This window comes from Heteronotia binoei, chromosome 4 (genome assembly GCF_032191835.1).
Source record: "Heteronotia binoei isolate CCM8104 ecotype False Entrance Well chromosome 4, APGP_CSIRO_Hbin_v1, whole genome shotgun sequence".
NCBI lineage: Eukaryota > Metazoa > Chordata > Lepidosauria > Squamata > Gekkonidae > Heteronotia > Heteronotia binoei.
In genome coordinates, this window is record NC_083226.1 from 151470405 (window position 1) to 151492834 (window position 22430).

General features: G+C 43.1%; 1 protein-coding gene across 2 annotated transcripts in view; it reads left to right on the plus strand.

Moving 5' to 3' along the window:
• Nucleotides 1-22430, plus strand: part of HCN1 (hyperpolarization activated cyclic nucleotide gated potassium channel 1) — a 280618-nt gene that overhangs the window by 231297 nt on the left and 26891 nt on the right. For both annotated transcript variants that reach the window (XM_060236018.1, XM_060236019.1), the window contains exon 6: nucleotides 18904-19144. In XM_060236018.1, coding sequence (XP_060092001.1) covers nucleotides 18904-19144 — 241 coding nt within the window. The remainder of the gene's footprint in view (nucleotides 1-18903; nucleotides 19145-22430) is intronic.

Sequence of the window (22430 nt, forward strand, 5' to 3'; positions counted from 1 at the left end):
CTATACTTGTGGCCGCTACCACCTCCTGTGGCAGTGAATTCCACATGTTAATCACCCTTTGGGTGAAGAAGTACTCCCTTTTATCCGTTTTAACCTGTCTGCTCAGCAATTTCATCGAATGCCCACAAGTTCTTGTATTGTGAGAAAGGGAGAAAAGTACTTCTTTCTCTACTTTCTCCATCCCATGCATTATCTTGTAAACCTCTATCATGTCACCCCGCAGTCGACGTTTCTCCAAGCTAAAGAGTCCCAAGCGTTTCAACCTTTCTTTATAGGGAAAGTGCTCCAGCCCTTTAATCATTCTAGTGGCCCTTTTCTGGACTTTCTCCAATGCTATAATATCCTTTTTGAGGTGCGGTGACCAGAACTGCACACAGTACTCCAAATGAGACCGCACCATCGATTTATACAGGGGCATTATGATACTGACTGATTTGTTTTCAATTCCCTTCCTAATAATTCCCAGCATGGTGTTGGCCTTTTTTATTGCAAACGCACACTGTCTTGACATTTTCAGTGAGTTATCTACCACGACCCCAAGATCTCTCTCTTGGTCAGTCTCTGCCAGTTCACACCCCATCAACTTGTATTTGTAGCTGGGATTCTTGGCCCCAATGTGCATTACTTTGCACTTGGCCACATTGAACCGCATCTGCCACGTTGACGCCCACTCACCCAGCCTCAACAGATCCCTTTGGAGTTCCTCACAATCCTCTCTGGTTCTCACCACCCTGAACTCTGCGCTACTGGGCTCTTTTTTTTTGCCAGAGCCTGTGCTAATTCTTGTTCACTTGTTTTGGGTAAGACTTTCACTTTTTTAAAAAATAGAGATGCTCTGTTGCCTTTCCTGGCTTTACTGTCTTTACTCATTAACCACTCTGGCATCCTCTTGGATCTAGTAATACCCAGGGCTGTTTCCAGGTTTTTGTAGATCCTGCACAAGAGAGTATAACTGGGCCCCCTGTCGTACTTGGAGTCCCTGTTGGGAAGAAAGGGAGGATATGTGAAGTAAATAAATATTTCAAAGAACCCTAAGAGATAGGTTTAGGGTTGCCAAGTCCAATTAAAAAAAAATCTGGAGACTTTGGGGGCAGAGCCAGGAGACTTTGGGATGGAGCCAGGAGACATTGGGGGTGGAGCCAGGAACAAGGGTGTGACAAGCATAATTGAACTCCAAGGAAGTTCTGGCCATCACATTTAAAGGGACAGCACACCTTTTTAAATGCCGTTCTTCCATAGGAAATAATTAAGGATAGGGGCACCATCTTTTGGGGCTCATAGAATTGGACCCTCTGGTCCAATTGTTTTGAAACTTGGGGGATATTTTGGGGAGAGGCACTAGATGCTTTACTAAAAATTTGGTTCCACTACCTCAAAAAATAGCCCCCCAGAGCCCCCAATACCCACAGATCAATTCCCTATTATTCCTTATGGGAATCGTTCTCCATAGGGAATAATAGAGTGCCCAGCAGACATTTCCCTCCCCCCCACGCTTTCTAAAGGGGGGGAGGGCCTCCAAACCAGGGAATCCCCTGCCCCCCCTCTCTCTCACACACGCAAATACTTACTAGATCTTCTTCCTGCAGAACTCTACTTGCTGTGAAAATAAAAGCAAAAGAAAGGGAGGGGCCGTTCTCCATGGAAACTATTACTGACCCTTTCCAATGAAGCCCTTCCTGTTTCCTGTGCAACCTTAAAGGCACACATTTTACAAACGGATCAGGAGCTCTACAACTACATGATGCCTACGCGCATGTTCTCCCTCCCCCCCCTGTTTCCGGATTTTTGGAGAGCGGGGGAAGAGGCTGCAAATTCGGGGGCCCCCCACCAGGGCGGCGGGGGCAGGGTTGGGAAGCCGAGATAGGTTAGCAAAATGCTATAGTGTCTTGGTCAAAATTACACAGTGAGCCTAGATTGTTGAGGATGAGGAACACCAGCACCTCTCATTGGTTGGCAGGTGCTCACCTAAGCTTACTCATGGTGGTTCCCTATCTAAGCTGGGATATACATTCTGTCTGTACTGCTTCTGGCTAGATCTAGGTAAATTCCAAAACAACCTTTCCCTCTTTACCTTCCCTTTGAGGTTCCTTTCAACTCAAACCCAAAACTATTTTAAAAATCTAAGATTGTCCTTGCTTGGTTGATATTATACATTTCATTAAAAAATTCATTTTTTTAAAAAAAGTGTGTTATAGCTGAATGCAGTTAGCATATTAGTTTATTCAAAAAATGATTTGTTCTGCAGTATGCATAAATTGCAAATTTTACCTCAATATGTCTAGGTTATGTCCAGGCTTTTGTACTTGAACAGCTTGCAACCTGCAGACCTCTAGTGGAGGAGAAAAAGAGCTGAAGATTCATGCTCTTACAAGAAACTGGTAGTCAGTCACTGCTTTTGCATGAAAAGTACTTTTAAAAAACCATGGAATAATGTTTTTGAAATATACATATGAGCAGGTTACAGGTTTAAATTAATAAGCTTGTTAAATGCACTGGAGTTATTATTTTCAAAATGGCGTCATGATAGGAAATATCAACTGCTGCTATATTTACTGTTACTGGCTCTGCTGGTCTTCTTGAAAAGAACAAAGTGCTGTATGAAACTAGGCAAGCATGGAAAATGTTGGCTCTGAATACAAACTTGCTTCTCTTTTCAAATTGTGACTTTTTAAAAGCCACTTTTCTATATTGTGCAACTCCTCTTGCTCTGCTGTCAGTGAAGCTCCATAGCCAAGGAACTCTTGGCAGCTGCTCATTCTAACAGATGCAAAGGTTTCTGACTGTACTTCCAGGTCATTCAAACAACCTTTAGCCAATACTGTTGTTGATTTTCACCTTCCAATTTAAATCCAGTGCCATCCTAAACAGAGTTAGTCAGTGTCCTTAAAATGGTGTTACTCTGCTTTGGATGGCTTTGATAAGTGCATCTAGTTTCAGTTTTGTAAATTTTTCTGAAATATTTCTGAAATATGTTTCTGAAATTCAGTTTCTGAATTTTAGTTGGTCAGAAAACTGCAGGATTTTTTCTTTGATTGTAAAAGCCTGAAAACTGATCTTGACTTTCCCATGTTTTTTTCTAGTGATTGCCTTGCTATAATATAGGTACTTTTTGGTATTGCTAACTAATGGTAATGCAGAAAAGACAACCAGCAATTATATTTTAAAAGAAACTTTCATTGTCAAATAATTGCCACAGACGCTGCAATCCTAAACAGTTATACCTTTCTAACTCCAGTGACTTCAATGGCCTTAGAAGAGTATAACTCTGTTTAGGATTCCACTGTTAATTTATCAAGCGTTGTTGTCATTATGTATGTGTATAATAGAGTGGTTTTTCTAGAAACATGCACGTGATCTGAACATGTTTTGTGTAGGCATATTTACTGCATCCTGTATTCTGCATATTTTACATGCTTTGTATCCACAGCATCTTGTGTTGTCCAAAAACAGTTAACTGTAAATGGCACACTGGGGCAGCAACATCCCAGTTTGGCTACTAGAACCGCTATAATGACAGAGCTGAAACAGTCACCTGTGAAGAGCCAGCATTTGGCAGAGCTCCTATCCCCCGACAATGTTATATTTATTTCTCAAGAGCATCACTATCTCTGGCCCACTTACTGAATATCTGTTGTTATAAGCAGTGAGGCAGGTCTAGGTATTGCACACACAAGCCAGAGAGAGAGCCCTTTATTTCAAAAAAGGATATCTGTCAGAGCAGATAAGACAGCTGTCATTGATACTAGCTATAAAAGGCAATTTGCGCCAAAATGTGCTTTTTTTCAATTTGAACTTGAATGTGAATATTGCCTCCAGATTAAAATCTGTTATATGAAGTCTGAGATGGCACTCAATTTTATATGTTCATTTGACAGAGAACAGCTCTGCGAGCGTATAACTCATCTATCATCCATTATTCCAAATAGCTAGAGGTTAATGTTGTTGTCATCAGTGTAGTTGATAAGAAGATCTGAAGTATACCAAGCTTAATTAATTGCATGTAACAGCTTTAATTTGTGCAGAAATTATAATAATCATGATCGCACAATATTGAGTCTTGTCAACATGTCCACAATGGTAGAAATTAAGATGGATTGACGTGTTTCTATTGGTTATGCCATAAGGAATATTTATATATTTTTAAAAAATTAATGTTTCCTGTCTTGTTATACCAAATTAAGAATGCTGCTTCATTTGCTGGATAATAATCTCTGTGTTAGAGCAGCAGTCTTCTGCTTCCAAATATCTAGAAGCAGCTGATTTGGCCACACTGACAAATTGAAAGCAGCTGAATGGATTCTGGATGGCTCAGATTCAGCAAATGTGTGAAGCCAAATATGGACTGAAATGAATATTTCATACCAAAATTATAGTGATACAGTTGTTTCAAGAGTTTCTAAGGATAATAGCTTGAAGAATTTTGCCTCCTACCCAGAATCAGTGTTCTCATATTCCAATAGCGTTTGTTTGTATGTTTATGTAGTATAATGCCACGAATGCCAAATGAACTTCATCCCAATTTCCTGTTCATGAGCTGGATACCACAGGTCTATTCTGCTAACTGCTGCACTTTCACCTGGTATAATGAAACTTCCCCACCTTCTTGCACTGAATAGATCTCCTCAGACTGAGAGAAAGTGCTGCCTTTACCAGAATGGAATCCATTTCCTTCTTTAGCCCTCCAAAACCTTCAAGGTTTCTTTGTGTGATAGTTGCCATTTCATAGTCATACACATATGCACATACAAAAATGTCTTATGCGTGAGCCAGGCTATTGGTCCATCAAGCTTGGTGCTGTCTGCTATGACTACCAGTGACTGACTGGGGTGTCTGATGTACAAAGGTCATTTCCAGCACCTGCTACTCTCCTTGTCTACATTCTCTACCAAAGAGCCACAACCTCCCTAACCCCTTCTGATTTTGTCATTTGGGGTACTATTAGGAGGGAGGGGCATGAACTTGCACAGGGGACCTTTCCTTTCCTTGTGAACAAACCTGGTTCTGTTCATGGTTTGGTTCATGAGTCAGCTACGAACTACAAACCAAACCACATTTTCATGGTTGATGCACATTCCCAATTATTAGTTGTTATGACAGCTCCATCCACTTCCCTTCCTCAGAGGCAAGGTTTTCCCTCCATTTTTCTTTCCTTTTACTGACTGAGCCACTCAAGTAAAATGTTTTCATCTTTGCTGAAGAACTCTGGCTGTCCCATCCTCTCACAGTACGATATTTTAGCTGTTGACTCAGTCCAGGAACCTGAAGGAAGGATCAGGGGTCGCCTTTATCTTAAACAACTTAAATAACACTTAAGGTATTTTAAAATTTAAAAACACTAAAAATATTTTATTTAACATAGAGGCAAAAGGTCATGTGAAATCAGGGGATGAAATTTCTGAGCTGAAACCAGTGATTGCACAGACTTTAGTTCTTATGTTTCAAGCCAATGAGAATTTCTTAAGCTATTCAGATTTACTTAAAATCATGTTAAAAGGCTTTTGTTCCAGTGTTTTCTCCAAACACTTTAGTACATTTTCATTGAGCATTCTCTTACTCTTTTGGTTTCCATATGGTTGGTACGCTCTCCCCAGTACCCAGACCCCTTCTTTGAAACATCAGTATTCATCTTAAGTTTTTAACTGACATTTAAGGTCTTCAAAGACTGTTTCTAACCACACCAGACCAGGGATCTTTGCACTCTTCAGAACTAACTGACTGGGTAGGGAAATTCTCCTCTCACTAGAAAATCTATCCCCTTTCTTTGGCCTGAATAGCAGTTTCTATCTAACTACCCACCCAACGTTGCCAATTTCCCCCAGTTCTCTTGTCTGTGTTAAACTGCTCTCAGTCAGGGCTGAATTATAAAACTGTGAGTACTGAATTCTTGTCATCTAGGACTGAAATCAGATTGAATTCTCCTCAGCATCCAGTTCTGAAGTCTTTCTCTGTTCAGCTGATGCTAACCAATCAGATTGCTTGGAGCAGCCTGTCACTCAAGGCTCTCTGTTTCTGTGAAGAATTAACCATGCATAGTCCTTCACCTGTTTGTACAGCACTTCTAATCTTTTAAAAGTGCAGTCTTTCACAGTTGTCACATCCTTCATATTGTCCAATCAGTTGTCATTGCCGAATTGAAGAGCCAATATCCATTCTCCTCTTGGTCCTTCATTCTAAACAACAATCCATTTGTGTAAAATAAAAGTTTAAAGCATTGTAAAATACACCTTTAGTAGTGCATATATTCAATACAATTGTTTTTTTTTTTAAATTTAGACATTGGTTTAGGGTGTATGTTTCTGCAGAAGATTTGAATAATACCACTGGATCCAAATGGGCAAATCAAAGCTGAACACTATTTTCTATCACTGCAGCTCCAGAAGTCTGAGCTATATTCTATACAGATTCATGAATATTAGGGTGAAAGTCCTCCTGTGAGTATGACCATCTCCAGCTGTGTGTTCTATTTTTAAATCATAAGGAGAACAGAGTTCTAGTCTTCCAAAGATGGAAGGAACTGTTTCAATTGGCAAAAGAAATGCAGTCCCTGTGCCTTGTTTGTTGAAGGGATTAATAAGTAAAAACTGGCATAGTATGCTTTGCAGGTCCTTAAATCAACAATTTCATTCAAAAGTGTTTTGCACTTTAGATACAGTTATATATCTTTGCTTGTGCTACCAAGCAAATAAATGGTTCCATCATTATTTCATAGGCATGACACAGTTTTGAATTTACTTTAGTTCGTACCACAGAGATTATCCCTCTCATGTAGGAAGATGTTTTGGTGTTAAAATTCTAACACCAAAACATCTTCCTACATTTGGTTTACATCCAAATGTATTGTTCTTCTCTATGTATCATTAATTTTCTATTTAAAACTGTGTAAAGGTCTCACTAGTTGATGTTTCAGCATTTCTAAGAAATTAGAGAATTTCCAAAAAGGTACATGTGGAAAAATTGCCAAGGGATTTAGAAATGGCTTGCTTCTTTTGAATGAAGATTCCCTTTCCCAAGGTCAAGTTTCTAACAGAATCATTTCTGCTTTCAGCTTTAAATGTAGATGTGCTTGTTCATAAAGAGCCTGCCTTGACCACAATATAGCCATTTAATTCTTCTAAAAGGCGGGGGGGGATATATTCGCCACAGATACAGTCAGAATAAACCTATTGACTATACCCTTGAATGAGAGAGCTGCCACTGGACATCATATAGAGCACCATGTAGAGTACTGGTGGTCACCACCGAATTTTCAGAACCGCCTATATTGTATTGTAATAATAATAATAATAATAATAATAATAATAATAATAAATTTATTCTTATATCCCGCCCTCCCCCGCCAAAGGCGGGCTCAGGGCGGCTCACAGACATGGAATTCCAGTAAATTCAAGTAGAATTCCAGTAAAACAATGTAAACAGTTTTAAATATAATCAATTTCATAATAAGTTATTTAAAATAGATAAAACAGATAAATAGGTGCTAAAAATACTGTAAGTCATAATATCCACAGATGGCTAAATGGCTACACGTCAAGTTAGTCAGGTTCTGCCTCAAAAGCGAGCTGGAAAAGAAATGTTTTGCAAGCCCTGCGGAATTGGTTCAGGTCCCGCAGGGCTCGCACCATCTCTGGAAGATGATTCCACCATTGAGGGGCCATTACTGAGAAGGCTTGCTCCCTAGTAGCCTTCAATCTAGCCTCTCTTGGCCCAGGGATTGTTAGAAGGTTTTGAGAGCTAGATCTCAGTGCTCTCTGGGAACATATGGGGAGAGGCGGTCCCTTAGGTAGGCAGGTCCTCGGCCATATAGGGCTTTAAAGGTGATAACCAGCACTTTATAGCGGACACGGTACACAACCGGCAGCCAATGCAGATCCCGCAGCCCAGGCCGCACATGTTCCCACCGTGGTAGTCCCTCTAGCAGCCTGGCCGCCGCGTTCTGGACTACCTGAAGTTTCCGTGTTCGGTATAAGGGCAGCCCCATGTAGAGGGCATTGCAGTAGTCTAGTCTCGAAGTGACCGTTGCGTGGATCACAGTTGCTAGGTCGCTGCGCTCCAAGAAGGGAGCCAACTGCCTCACCCTCTTGAGATGAAAGAAGGCGGATCTAGCAGTGGCCGCTATCTGGGCCTCCATTGATAAAGAGGATTCCAATAGCACTCCCAGACTCTTGACTTTGCGCACTGGTATCAGTGGCGCACCGTCGAAAGCCAGAAGGGTAATCTCCCCTCCTGATTCGCCGCGGCCCACGCAAAGGACCTCAGTCTTCGCCGGATTTAACTTCAGCCCGCTCAGCCTGAGCCAGTCAGCCACGGCTTGTAATGCCCGGTCCAATTATTACAGTATTAATACAGCACCATGAAATGGTTTTAAATGATTTAAATAATTTAATATGCAATTACGTTTTATATGTTTTATTGGTTTTAATGGTAATAATGTAATGTTGTGAGCTGCCCTGAGTCCGCTTGCGGAGAGGGCAGGATATAAGCTTAATGTAATAAATAATAAATAAATATGTTAGCATAATACTTGGCCATGTGGTTTATCAGTACTGTGGATGAAGCCATGGAGAGCAGGTCCATCAGTGGGTACTTCCCATGGTGACTCCATATTCAGAGGCACTAAAGTTTATTAATTAATTAATTGAAGGCAACATCAAGGCTTTTATATCCTGTTTGTTGACTTGCCAGGACCACTGATTGCCTACTTGTGAAACAGGATGCTGGACTGGATGGATCACTGATCTGATCCAACAGGGCTCTTCATTTGTTCTTATTCATAAGCTGCACCTCAGAACCATCTTAGTAGTCAAAAGTACTAGTAAAAGAATGATGAATATTTAGCAACTAGGACAGATACATCTTAATTATCTTGCTTACTTTATTTCACTTTCACTTTTGCATAGTGTTGTGTCTTGCATTTCAGTCCTGAAATTACAACACAGTGGACACTACGGAGGTGACCACTGGAAGTCCACTGGTCCCCGGATGTAGCTCTGCAAATACGCTCCGCCAATCAAGATCTGTGGCGGGAAGTTTAACTGGCCAGGATTGGACCTGGCCAGACTGAGGGTTGTTCCGGGGTATGTATATAATCAGGACCCGGCCAACGTTGCCTTGTTTTGTGATGTACTCGCTAATAAAGCACATTGCCTTCAATATGTCTCGTCACTCAGTACATTACAGTGGCGACGAAGGTGGGATTCTAGCCAGGTAACTCCCCAAGCGGGACTTCGCTGACCTGGCCGGAGACGAGGAAGGCACGCATTTGAGGCAGATGGAAGCCTCCACCGCCACCATGGATAACCCAAGTCGGACGAGGGGCCATCTTGCAGAGTTCGACCCCGCCAACCCCAATAGGTGGGAGACCTACACAGAGCGGGTCAACTGCTACCTACGAGCAAACATGATTACAGACGACAGCCGTAAAAGAGACATGCTCCTGAGTGTCTGCGGGGAGGCCACATTTGAGATCGCAAAGGGTCTCTCGGCCCCTGCAAAAATCATGGAGAAAATGTACGAGGAGATAGTCAGACTCCTGACCAGGCACTTCTTGCCCCAGCCTTCCATCATCGCTTGCCGATTCCTCTTCCACAAGAGGGATCAAGGGGCGGGAGAGACAGCCGCCATCTACCTGTCCACCCTCCGCCAAATCGCAGGGAACTGCAGCTTCGACAAGCTAGAGGAAGCCTCGAGGGATCGCTTCATCTGGGGCCTCCGAGACGACAGACTGCAGCAAAAGCTCATCACAAAGGAAGAGCTCACCCTCCAACTTGCCTTCAACGAAGCCACCACATTCAAGAGAGCAACGAAAGCTTACAACAACCCATGAGTGGAAGCCGTCCACCAGGAGGAGATGGCACGGGGCAACCCAGAGGAGGAGGCAAACCAGCTACATCGCCAACCAGGAATGGGGCCAAGAGCACCCACGTGGCCATGAGCAACAGAGAGACCAGCCAACACCAAGTGCGCCAGCTGTGGGGATCCACACGAGCGCTGGGACTGCCCCTACTGCAACGTGGACTGCAGGAACTGTGGAAGAGTGGGCCACATAGCACGGGCTTGCCGGGCCAAAGCCACCCGCAGACTCCAGTCCACCAACCACAACTCGACCGATGCCTACTCAACCACATCGACTAGCCTGCAGGTAATGAACTTGCCCCTCACCACCCCAGATAAGGTCAAGGTGTTGGTCCTAATCAAGGGCGCTCCATGCCATATGGAGCTGGACTCGGGCTTCTCCATCTCCATAATTTCAGAGGAGTCTCTAAGAAAACTTTGTCCCTGTGGCCGGCCCCGGCTGCAACCGGCGGACTTCATACTGCGGGACTTCCAAAAAAACCCTGCACAGATTTTGGGTTGGGCCACTGTAAGGGTAGAGTTTAAGAAATTTAAGGGCAAGCTGGACATTCTCGTGGTCAAACGCCAGCTCACCACATTACTGGGGCTGGCCTGGTTTTGACCACTGGGTATTCAAATAGTGGGGGTGCAGCAAATGCAAACGCAAAATTTTGAGTACGTGCCGAGAATTCCCGGAAGTGTTTGATGGGTCCCTGGGGTGCTACAAGGGGCCTCCCATCACCTTACCCCTTGATCCCCAGGTGAGACCAATAAGGCTGAAGGCCAGGCAAGTTCCGTTCACTCTTAAACCAAAAATAGAAGCGGAGCTGGACCGCCTCACAGCCCAGGGAGTGCTAGAACCGGTATCCTATGCTGCATGGAAAACACCCATAGTCACTCCAGTGAAGCCGAATGAAGAGGTGCGCATTTGCGCTGATTATAAGTGGACACCGAGACAGCAGAAGCCCAGACCATTGTGACTCACAGGGGAGCTTTTCGGGTGCGGCGGTTGCAAGTTGGGGTTAATGTGGCTCTGGGGATTTTTCAGAGCATAATGGATACTCTTCTCAAAGGGATCCCCGGAGTGCAACCGTTTTTTGATGACGTTTTGATCGCCGCCCCAGACGCTGAGGAGTTCAGCAGCCGTCTGCGTGAGGTACTCCGCCATTTCCAGGCGGTGGGACTTAAAGTAAAGTGGGAGAAGTGTTCCCTCGGGTTTACCCATGGGCAAACTGGACGCAGAATTCAGGGCATTCGCATCACACAGAGAAGAACTGTCCATGCACAAGGGGTGCCTTCTCTGGGATAGCAGGGTGGTGGTCCCCCCCACCATGCGGAAGCAAGTTCTGGAAGCCCTACACGAAACACACCCAGGGATAGTGCGCATGAAGGCCCTGGCACGTAGCTATGTATGGTGGCCGGGGATGGACGAGGAGATAGAAGGGTGGGTTTGAAGGTGCCAAACCTGCCAAGAGTCCCGACCTGATCCACCCATTGCCCCTGTCTACCACTGGGAGTCCAACAGGAGGCCGTGGTCCCAGTTACACCTAGACTTTGCGGGGCCATACCAGGGCCAAATATTCTTTATCTCAGTCGATGCATACACCAAGTGGTTGGAAGTGATTCCCATAGCTTCAACCTCCACCGTGGCGGTAGTCAGAGCCTTGCGAAGGGTCTTTTGCACTCATGGGATTCCCGAGATCCTCGTCACAGACAATGGGACTACTTTCACCTCCCGGGAATTGCAGGAGTTCTTGAATCGGTACCTCATCCAGCACATTCGGTCTGCCCCTTTCCATTCAGCCACCAACGGCCAAGCAGAGCGCATGGTGCGCACCACTAAAAAAGCCCTGGGTTGCATTGTTGATTGAGATCACCGCCTGGTTGATTGGGATCACCGCCTGGCAGCCTTCCTATTTGATAACAGAATCACCCCCAACCCCATCACCGGGTTAAGCCCTGCCGAGTTACTAATGGGGAGGAAGTAAACAGGTTGCATCCTGACCGGGCTACGGACCTCCGCAGTTCCCCGAAACCATGGAAGCCACTAGGGGATCTGGTATACGCAAAGAACTTTGCAAGTGGGCCGGAGTGGTTAGCTGCCTGGGTGCTGCAGGTCACCGGGTCCCACTCCTACGAGATCTCGTCGTGGGGGGGCAGATCCTAAGGAGGCATATTGACCAGCTGCGCCATCGCACATTGCCAGAAGAACCGACAGTGATCGGGGGAGCGGGAAGCGGGGGAGTACTAACAGCAACACCCCTGGAAGCTGCCCAGCCTATGCCAGCCACACCGACTATGTGGGCGGAAGAGCACCACAGCGGAGGGAGCACCCCCCCCCCCGAGAGGAGATTCCGGTACAGCAACAGGCGACAGACAGCCCTTTTCTGGCGTCACCCCACCACAAGGAACCAGCCACCCCGCCAGCCACGGCGGCCGCTCCAACTCCCCAAATAATCCCGAGGAGGTTGACCCAGGAATGCAGGGCGCCAGCCTACTTGAAAGACTTTGTGTCTTGAACTAAGGGAGGAGGAGTGTTGTGTCTTGAACTAAGGGAGGAGGAGTGTTGTGTCTTGCATTTCAGTCCCGAAATTATAACACAGTGGATGCTACGGAGGTGGAAGTCCACTGGTCCCCGGATGTAGCTCCGCAAATACACTCCGCCAATCAAGATCTGTGGCGGGAAGTTTAACTGGCCAGGATTGGACCTGGCCAGACTGAGGGTTGTTCCAGGGTATGTATATAATCGGGACCCAGCCCGCGTTGCCTTGTTTTGTGATGTACTCGCTAATAAAGCATGTTGCCCTCAATACGTCTCGTCACTCAGTACATTACACATTGCATCTTGCTTCATGTTTCAGCACAGCTATCCAAATATTTAAAGATACAGCTCTCATTCTATGATAAAAGTCATAAAGCTAAGAGCTGCTGCAGCAAGACAAAGCTAGCTTGTGAGAAAGAGGTTAATACCCTTTCTGAGCCATTATTTAAAGTTCAGAGCTGGCCTATTTTTAGATAGTAGTGTGAGAAGATGTTGGCTGAGAATAGATACAGATCATGTCTCCTTGCAGAATATAGAACATTGGGACACTTCATTTCCAGAGAACATAATTGGTATTTGGGATGTAGCCTCTGCTCTCAACCTTTTGTGAATTGTAAAAAGAGATTTGTTTTAAAACACACACAAGATTTTATATGAGCATTCCAAAGAGGGAACACTGAATACAATAACAGGAGCATTAGTGTACTCGTTGATAATATTTTGGGGGCAACTGATGTAAAGTTAAAGTTGCTTTCTTTCTACCTCTCTCCTTCCCCCCATCTATTTGCCTGCCCTCAAACATCATGTCTTGCAGCTCTCAAACATCTGGCATTTATTTTCTGTGGCCAGCCCTGTAGCTACAGTGGGGTCAGGCCCATCCTTTCAACTCCCCCTTCCAACTATATGGCCCCTCCATTGGAGGGCACCCAATCTGTCCCCTTTGCTCACTGCCACTCTGAACAAGTAGCATTGCTGCTAGTCTTTTCACTTTTCCCCCCTCCCCTTGCAGCTGCTGGAATGGCCTTCGGTCAGCCATAGCTCTTATAGGAGATGTCCTTAAAAGGGCAGCTTCTGTGAAAGCTCTCTCAGCCCCACCCACCTCACAGGATGTCTGTCTCACCACCCTGAACAATTTACTGTCATCTGCAAACTTGGCCACTTCACTGCTTGCTCCCAACTCCAAATCATTAATGAACAAGTTAAAAAGCATGGGACCCAGTACTGAGCCCTGCAGCACCCCACTGCTTACCATCCTTCTCTGCGAAGGCTGTAATTCCCTGTGAAACAGAAGAGCTCTTAGAAGGGGAAAAACCCCTTCTGGTGTCAGTCCAGTTCAGAGTGCGAGGACATCATGTTCTATATATTGTTCTTCCAACTTGTCTAGACAGATGTAGTCTCATTTCCCTCTGCCCCCCTTTAACTGCTTCCTTTCTGACAGATTTTCCTTGTTTGTGAAGAGGATTCTTATCAAATCCCATGCATCTTCTGTAAAAGGTGAAAACTGAATCAAATATCATCAGGTCCTTAACCAAATCTTTGTCTCTCTGTTCAGCTGGAGGAAGAATTATTTATTTATTTATTTATTTATTTATTTATTTATATTGGAATTTATACCCCGCCCTTCACACCGAAGTGAATTTATACCCCGCCCTTCACACCGAATTGAATTGTAGGAGGGGGGAAGCAGTCTAAGTGAAGTGTTCTCTGTGCAGTCAGGGCATTTAGAGTTCTGAATTTGGAGGATGACTGTTTTCTAAAGTTTGATGTACAGTCAAGCAATATACCCATGCTTCTAATAGTTTGTTTAATATTTAATTTAAATTAATATTAATGGCCATCAATATGTTTGATGGCAGCAAAAATCCCATCAATTTTATGGCAAAAGCAATAGCATCGACCTTTAAAAAAACTGATCTGTGTTAAGTTTCACATGGCTGCACTTTCAATTTTGAACTACATATAAAAAGGGGAGATTGCTGTTCCCTAATAGCTTTTTTTTAAAAAAGGTACTTGATTCCATCTTCCACTTCTATCAGGCTGGCAGTCCTAACACAATTATTTGTGCTCTTTACGGGATGTCTTGTTTCTACTCATGATGTTTCTTATTTTTCTGCTGTTGTCCCTCTTGCTGCCTAATCAACACCATTCTCTGTATTGTGTATTAAAATAACTTGCACATTTAGGACACTCAAATTCTGTGCTACAAAATCAGGCTTCTGTGCCCTCTGTAAATTATGCAAGTTGAGTAAATTTGCATACTTGATTATATTGCATAGTTTATTTGTGTGATTTCTCTGCATCGTAAGGAGATGCAGAAACTTGCCTTTCTTATTTTGGTTTTTTAAATAAGACAAAAGCTGAGAATCTCAAGAAACTGAATTTGACACCACTGTCAAGCTTTTTTGGAGCAGAGGGCTTTGAGGAACTAAGGAGCAGAGTGGTGAAAGAAGGAGTATTTGGGATATAGCTTGTCCCTTTTTTGATGTCCATTGTTTGTTTGTTTAAAAATGGTGTGTGCCTGCGTTTCTCCTGACTAACCCAGGGCCCAAGGCATGTAACAATACTTATATAAGATATAATAAAATTGTATACAATCACATACCCTGGCCTGAGGCTAGACGAGTCTCAGCAGATCTTGGGGTTTATTCATAGACAAGAAGACATTCCCTTTTGGTCAGACCCAGAGACTGCCCCTAAAGTTCTCTGGGATAACTCTTGGATGAAAACCAGGAGTTTGAAAGGCCCTTCGAGGTTGTTCCAGAAGCATAGTGCAGGTACCAGAGCCCAGCTTTTAGGGATGTTAGGCAGTGTTCTTTCCCATTCAAAGCAATGAACCAAAATTCAATGGACTAATTCTGCTTAAAATTGACACCTCTTCTTGAATCAGTTGCCTACCTGTTTTTGAATTGATTGTATAAAAATGCCATAAAAGAAAGGAACAAATTGGGAACTCTGAAAATGAGAAAAGACAAAAAGGCACAATGTATCAAACCACCACCACCACCACCACCACCCCCAAAAAATGGAAAAGACATTCTAGGGTCCCTGATTTCAGCTCCTCAACTCCAGGTATCATTGGGATTAGAAGATTTCCACTGCAGTCCTCTTTATAGTTGTAGCAGTTGAAGCCAGTTGATTTCTATGGATTTAAATGGGGATACTTCAGCATGGAATTGTGCTGTTAGTAGTATGCCTTTGATTCCTCACACTGCTGTGCCTCTGTAATTCCAGATTGTAGGCAAAAGGACCAAAATGGCAAGAATCCCAGCAGTCTCACTAATTAATGCAGCCGTGGTACTTATTTAATTCTTAGGGTTGCCAGACCCCCAGTAGAGGTGGGATCTCCCAATGCCAAGCCCCACCCCCCACTACCAATCAAATGGTCAGTGGAGGGACTTATTAGGAGAGAATGTGAGGTCCAGGCTATGTTGCCAGCAATGTGGCAATGTCATTACGTTATCACATTGGCAATGTCTGGGGCGACACTCTGGCATTTGGACAAAAACTATGGTAGAAGCTGTTTTACTATACAGTTTTTGCCCAAATAACAGAGTGTTGCCCCAGTGTTGCAACTTGATGACATCACTTCCAGTGCACACTGGAAGTGACATAGACACATCACCGGTGACACCACCTGGGCCTCCCACTCCTGGTAAATCCCTCTATCCCCTGCCGGTTGCCAGGATTAATAGGGTGGCCGTAGGGACAAAGCAGCTCTATTAATCACTCCTTAGCTTACTTCTGTCTACAAAATAGTAATTGTTAAAGTAATATTTGCTGTTCAGTTTGGCATTTGTTTTAAAGGGATTAGGGATGGATACAAACCCACACATGAACTAATTATGTGATGGTTTTTGGTTGGTTCACAGTTCACAAATTTAAATTTGTGACAGGCCAACTGGCACAAACTTCCCACAAACTTCCAAACAGTTTGTGGTGATTCATTTTTCTTTCATGGAGATTGTAAAATCGCCCTCCCCCAACTTATCACACTAGCACTGGGTTCAACTGGACATTCTGTACACTGAACTGGTTGTGCTGAGCTTAAAAAGTGCCCCCTTTCAGTTTGTACATCAGGGATTCTCTGGTTTGACATTAGTCCTCTTTCACTTGCATTGCCGTGGTGGCACTGGGTTCTGCTAGGAATTCTGTATACTAAACTGGTTGTGCTGGGCTTGCAACCCCCCACTTGCTTGGCTCATGATTCTGTACTTCACATCTTTTGGTCTCTGCTTATTCTTGGGTAAAGTGTTTAAGTCAATTGCACTTTTTAAAAAAGGGTAATATTAAGACACAGAGAAAGAAAGAGAGAGGATTTCTGGGGCAGATAAATCAATGCAGAAAGAGTTCTCTGACAACGTTTGCAAAAGCACTGATCTTGTGAATTTCTTGCTGCTGTGGAATTTTTATATGTGGGACTTTGCTCCTACCATTTTCTCCACTCTCTTTTTAAAAACAGATGTGAACTTTCAGTGCATTTTTCATGCTATCATAGAGCCCTTTCAAGACTTCTGCCCCCCCTCCCCCACACACACACCTGAAGCTGATGCTCCAATAAGTTCAGCATTTAAACCCAAGGGCTATGAGAATTGCTGGGGCAATTAAGAGCATTTCTGTTTTGGTTTTGGTTGACATAACTTTATATTATATTGAAAAACTCTTCAGTTTCCAGCTTATTGTGGCAATAGGCCTGCTTTGGCAGGAAGGGCAGGATATAAATCAAATTAGTAATAATGAATAACAATAATAATAATACCACCAAGGAAATAAATAATGAGGAGGTGTCATAATTTTATCATGGCTCTCTGCTAGGGTAGTTCCTTAGTAAAAACATATTGTCAGGGACAAAATCTTGCTTACAGAGGAACAGACCACAGTCCGTTTCACTGATGCAGCCTTTATACCTACACATGTCTGTATGTCTGTGTTAGAGTAGCCAGGCTCCAAGTGGAGACTGAATATCATCTACTATTACAACTAATCTCCAGGTGACAGAGATATGTTGATCTGGAGAAAATGGCCACTTTGGACTCTATGGCATTATACACCATTGAAATCCCTCCCTTCCCCAAACCCCATCCTCCTGGGGCTCCTTCTCCACAATCTCCAGACATTTCCCAAACTGGAGCTGGAAACCTCCATCCATCCATCCATCCATCCATCATCTATCTGTCTGTCTGTCTGTCTGTCTGTCTGTCTGTCTGTCTGTCTGTCTGTCTGTCTCTATCATCTCTTTCTATATCATCTTTTCTCTCTCTCTCATCTATCTATTTATATCTCTCTATCTATCATCTGTCTCTCTCTCTCCATCCAGGACTATTTTTCTGGGGAAATACAGTGGAATGCAGTTCCAGAACCTCTTTATGCAAACAAAATTCTCAAAAAATGTTTAAAAGTTCATGAGGGCACCTGTGTGTTTCTCCTTCATTTCCCTCTTGAGAGTTCTGGCACCACTTTTTACGGGGGGTGGGGGAAGCCCTGTATCTATTTATCTATCTATCTGTCTGTCATCCATCATCTATCATTTATTTATTTTATCCTTAGATATAGATAGGTAGACAGATAGATTGTAACTTTCATTGCATCCATTTTTTTAATCATGTTCTTCCATTCTAAGTGGCTTTTTTAAAGGTTTAAAGGGTTAAATAATTTTTTTACTTTTTTTTTTACTTTTATAACCCTCAAGTCATCAAATCTTAATATGTAGACTCTTTGTGGGACTTTTTATAAGGTACTTTTAAGGTTGTTCTAAATGACTTACATGTTCTGGTCAATGACTGTAATAATAAACTGACTACTGACTGACATTCTACACCAATAGGCAAATTGTGCTTGCTAATTATTGTCTGTATTGTACATTTGTAAGTAATGCCACAGAAATAATTTTTAAGAAGAATTGCAAGACCAATTTCCAAAGTGTGTTTGTGATGCTCAGACTGTTTAGACATGATACTTCTTTAAATAAACATGTTGTAGGCCTTCGAATAAAATAAATTGCTGTTCACTTGTATATGCCAGTAGAGAAGTACCCTCTTTCTTTGATAAGCAACTTTTGGAAGCATGGGATATGTTGCCAGAAATTTGTTGTATTTGAAACTTGTCTTCTAGAATTCATAATAATTGAGTTGAAAGTCACAAATTGCTATGTATTTTGCATTTAATGAAGTGAGCTTTGACTCACAAAATCTAGTACCTTGGAAGGTTTTGTTGTTCAGTGTTACTGAACTCAGATTTTGATCTACTATGATACAGTGTTAAGTTAACGTAACCTCTTAAGTGCTATGGAGTGGATGGTTTTGTTGTGTATGATTATTAAACTTGATTGGCATTAATCTCTTGTAGCTCACCCGTGATGACTCCATTATTTATTTTCTTAGAAAATGTATGTGTTACCTCTCTAGAGATTTTCTCATGGTATTTCACAAAGTGAACAGACCAAAAGTAGTCCAGCTATTGAAAAGCCCAGGCAAAGCATTAAAATAGCACAAAACATTTAGCAGCTAAAATTGTCGTCTTCTTCCCATTTTTAGGAGATTGTCAACTTCAACTGCAGGAAGCTTGTCGCCACAATGCCACTCTTTGCAAATGCTGACCCAAATTTTGTTACTGCCATGCTGAGCAAATTGCGCTTTGAAGTATTCCAGCCTGGAGATTATATTATCCGGGAAGGAGCTGTGGGAAAGAAGATGTATTTCATTCAACATGGGGTTGCTGGTGTCATCACTAAATCCAGTAAAGAGATGAAACTGACAGATGGGTCCTACTTTGGAGGTTAGTACAAAGGAAACACATGATATGGTCCAGAAAGACGGAAAGTAGATTTGCTAAACTTGTTTGGATTCAGCAGAGTTACAAAGACAATACTGCACAACTGTCAGACATATTTGCTTCACACATGAGTGTCTGGACACTATGACATACTAACTGAACTATGGGTGCGCACTTGGATATACCTGAGCTAAAATTATGCCCTCAAGTAGCTGTTTCTGGTTGGCTGAGGGACATCCAAAATGATGCAAAGCACTCCTGAAATTCCAGGAGTCATGGAAATTTGCATCCTGAAATTTTGGGAGTGTTTCAGGGAGACACAGGAAGTCAGCTGGAGAAACAGTTCTGACACCAGCTAACAGCTGAGGCTCAGTTACACCTGGCCATTTTTGGTCCTTTACATTTTTAAAAGAGAAAGGACCAAACTGGTCTCAGACTTAATATGCCAGGATTCTCCTCCTGGAAGTGTTTCCTCTCAGCCAGGAAATGGCAGATGAACTCCCATGAAACTTGTCTATTGGAGTAGCTGTTTCCGCCACAGGGGAAGCACTTTTCTTTTTTAAAAAATCAACAGTTGATTAGTATTATAGCTATATAACAGTATAGAAATATGTGTACCAGGTTCTCTGAGTGCCCAGATTTCATTTTTTAAAAGAAGTAAATCTCTAGCTCTTTCTGTTGCAGATATATTCCTTTTTACCCTATATCGCCTCAATGTGTTCTCCAAAGTATTTGTAAAAAATTATTTAATCCATTCAGTGTACATCAGTTCCAATATACATTTTGTGAGTACATGTGTGAGAGCTAGTATGGTATAGTGGTTAGAGCAGGGGTAGTCAAACTGTGGCTCTTTCACACATCTTAGGTGACTCTCAAAGCCCCTGCCGCCCCATCAGCAGACCTGGAGAAGGCATTTGTTTCTTTAAATCATTTCTTCAAGCCAAGTCAGCCACAGTTTGGAGAATGCATTTAAAGTTAAAGTTGCTTTCTTTCCACCTCTCCTTCCTTCCCTCCAGCTCTCAAACATCAGTAATATAAAAAACAAAATTATGTCATTAAAAGCACAGCTTTTTTTTGTGTACGAGTTTGTGTATTTATGAAAAGATTTGCCTACTGAGTATTATATTCTTTGCATTTAACAAAGCAGGTCTAAAAACTATAAATGCTTATTTGTCAAAAATGTTTTGTGTATATTTGGTATTCTCCAAAGAGCACAAGAATCTCTGTTGTTTTTGCGGGTAAACAGCCATTTCAGTTTATTTTCTGATAATTGAAATATCCAAAATATGTATGTGGGTAAAATCTCTCACATTTAGTAACTGAAAGCCAGACAACCATATCAGTGCTGAGTTAGAAAAACAGCAATCTTTTCACCAGGTTAGCAATCAGCCCCGTTTCCACAAGCATAGAGTACTTGCAGATAAACACCACAATTGTACTGTGCCATTTCCAGCTGTGTATCTATTTCAGCTGAATTCCCTCATTGCTTCTTAGGCTCCAACTTGTCATGACACACAGTCACATGTATATTTTCCTCTTCATTATTTCCCTATAACACTAAAGGCAACCAAAGGAAACTGAGTTTATGGGGGGAAACAGCAGTAAAGTCTGAAATTCTAGTACATATGCACACAGATATATTCATCCCCCCCCTCCCCGTCATAGAAAAAAAGCTATAAACGCTTTTATCTGTTCTCCCCATGCAGAGAAGAATAGTTGAACAGGGCAATTTTGAGTGGTGAAAACAGCAGGAAGGAAAGGTTTGTGCCACCAGTCTTCCACTTAAAGCTTCCAGTGGTCAGTCATGGGTTTAAAAATAATTGGGGTTAAAGATATAGTATATGTGGTCATTAACCCTCTCCTTGAACGTGTCATGTTTGCATTAGTCCTTGGACTTGTAATTTCACCAGATTGTTGCCCCTCCTGTGAAGACTGTTTTATTCCAGCTCACTCTTATTCAATCCAGATTTGTAGTATTGATCAGTGATCATAAGATGCGATATGTATGCAACAACACAGTTCCAAAGATTTAATTTAAGTCTTTGGAGAGGAGCCCCATGGCACAGAGTGATAAAGCTGCAGTACTGCAGTCCGAGCCCTCTGCTCACAACCTGAGTTCAATCCCGGCAGAAGCTGGGTTCAGGTAGCCAGCTCAAGGTTGACTCAGCCTTCTATCCTTCCGAGGTCAGTAAAATGAGTACCCAGCTTGCTGGGGGGAAAGCGTAGATGACTGGGGGAGGTAATGGCAAACCACCCTGTAAAAGGTCTGCCGTGAAAACATCGTGATGCGACGTCACCCCAGAGTTGGAAATGACTGGTGCTTGCACCTTACCTTACCTTAAGTCTTCAGAAGAGGGCACAGCGACTCCAGCCAATTACCGCTCCCATAGCATACCCACACACACTTCACCCTCCAAGGGTTTTTTAGGACATCTACTGGCCCCCAGCAACAAAATGGATGTATGTGTGTGTGTTAATGTTTGTTCTGTTTATTTATCTATTTCCCTCCTTCCTCCCAGTGAACGGGACTCTCTGTTTACATATGGATAAAGACACTCCAGCCCTGTTGATCCTTCTGGATCTATCTGCATCCTTTGATACAGTTGACCATTTGGTCCTGATCAACTGCCTTGCCTCCCTGGAGGTAAGGGACACTACCCTTAGCTGGTTCTCCTCATTCATCCAGAGATGCTCTCAGATGGTTGCTGCTGAGGAGGAGAGGTCTTCCCAGTGTGGCATGAATTATGGAGTCCCACAGGACCCAATCTTCTCTCCAATGTTATATGCACCTTCTTGCTGAAATTGTCAGGAGGTTTGGAGTTGGTTGCCATCGATATGCTGATGACACTGAGATCTTCCTGCTGGCTAAGTATCCAGCAGCAGGATTCTTGGACTCATCCCAGTGCCTGGATGCTGTAGTCCAATAATGGAGGAGGAGCTGGCTGAAGTTGAATCCATCCAAGATGGAGGTCACGTGGCTGGGAAAGATTGAGATGCTAGCTGGAGGGACACTCCCAAAACTCAATGGTGTCCAGTTGACAGCTGTAGACTCTGTAAAGAGCCTCAGGGTAAGCTGAGTTAGCAAGAGCTAGCTCACAGATTTTTAGCCTCCAGCTCACATTTTTTTCTTAGCTCAGGAAGGATGACCCCAGAGCACACTAATTTATGCAGCAGCTCACAACTTTACTGCCAGTAGCTCACAACTTTAATGCCAGTAGCTCACAAAGTAGAATTTTCACTCACAAGACTCTGCACCTTAGAGGGAACATTGCTCAGGGTGTAGTTGGAT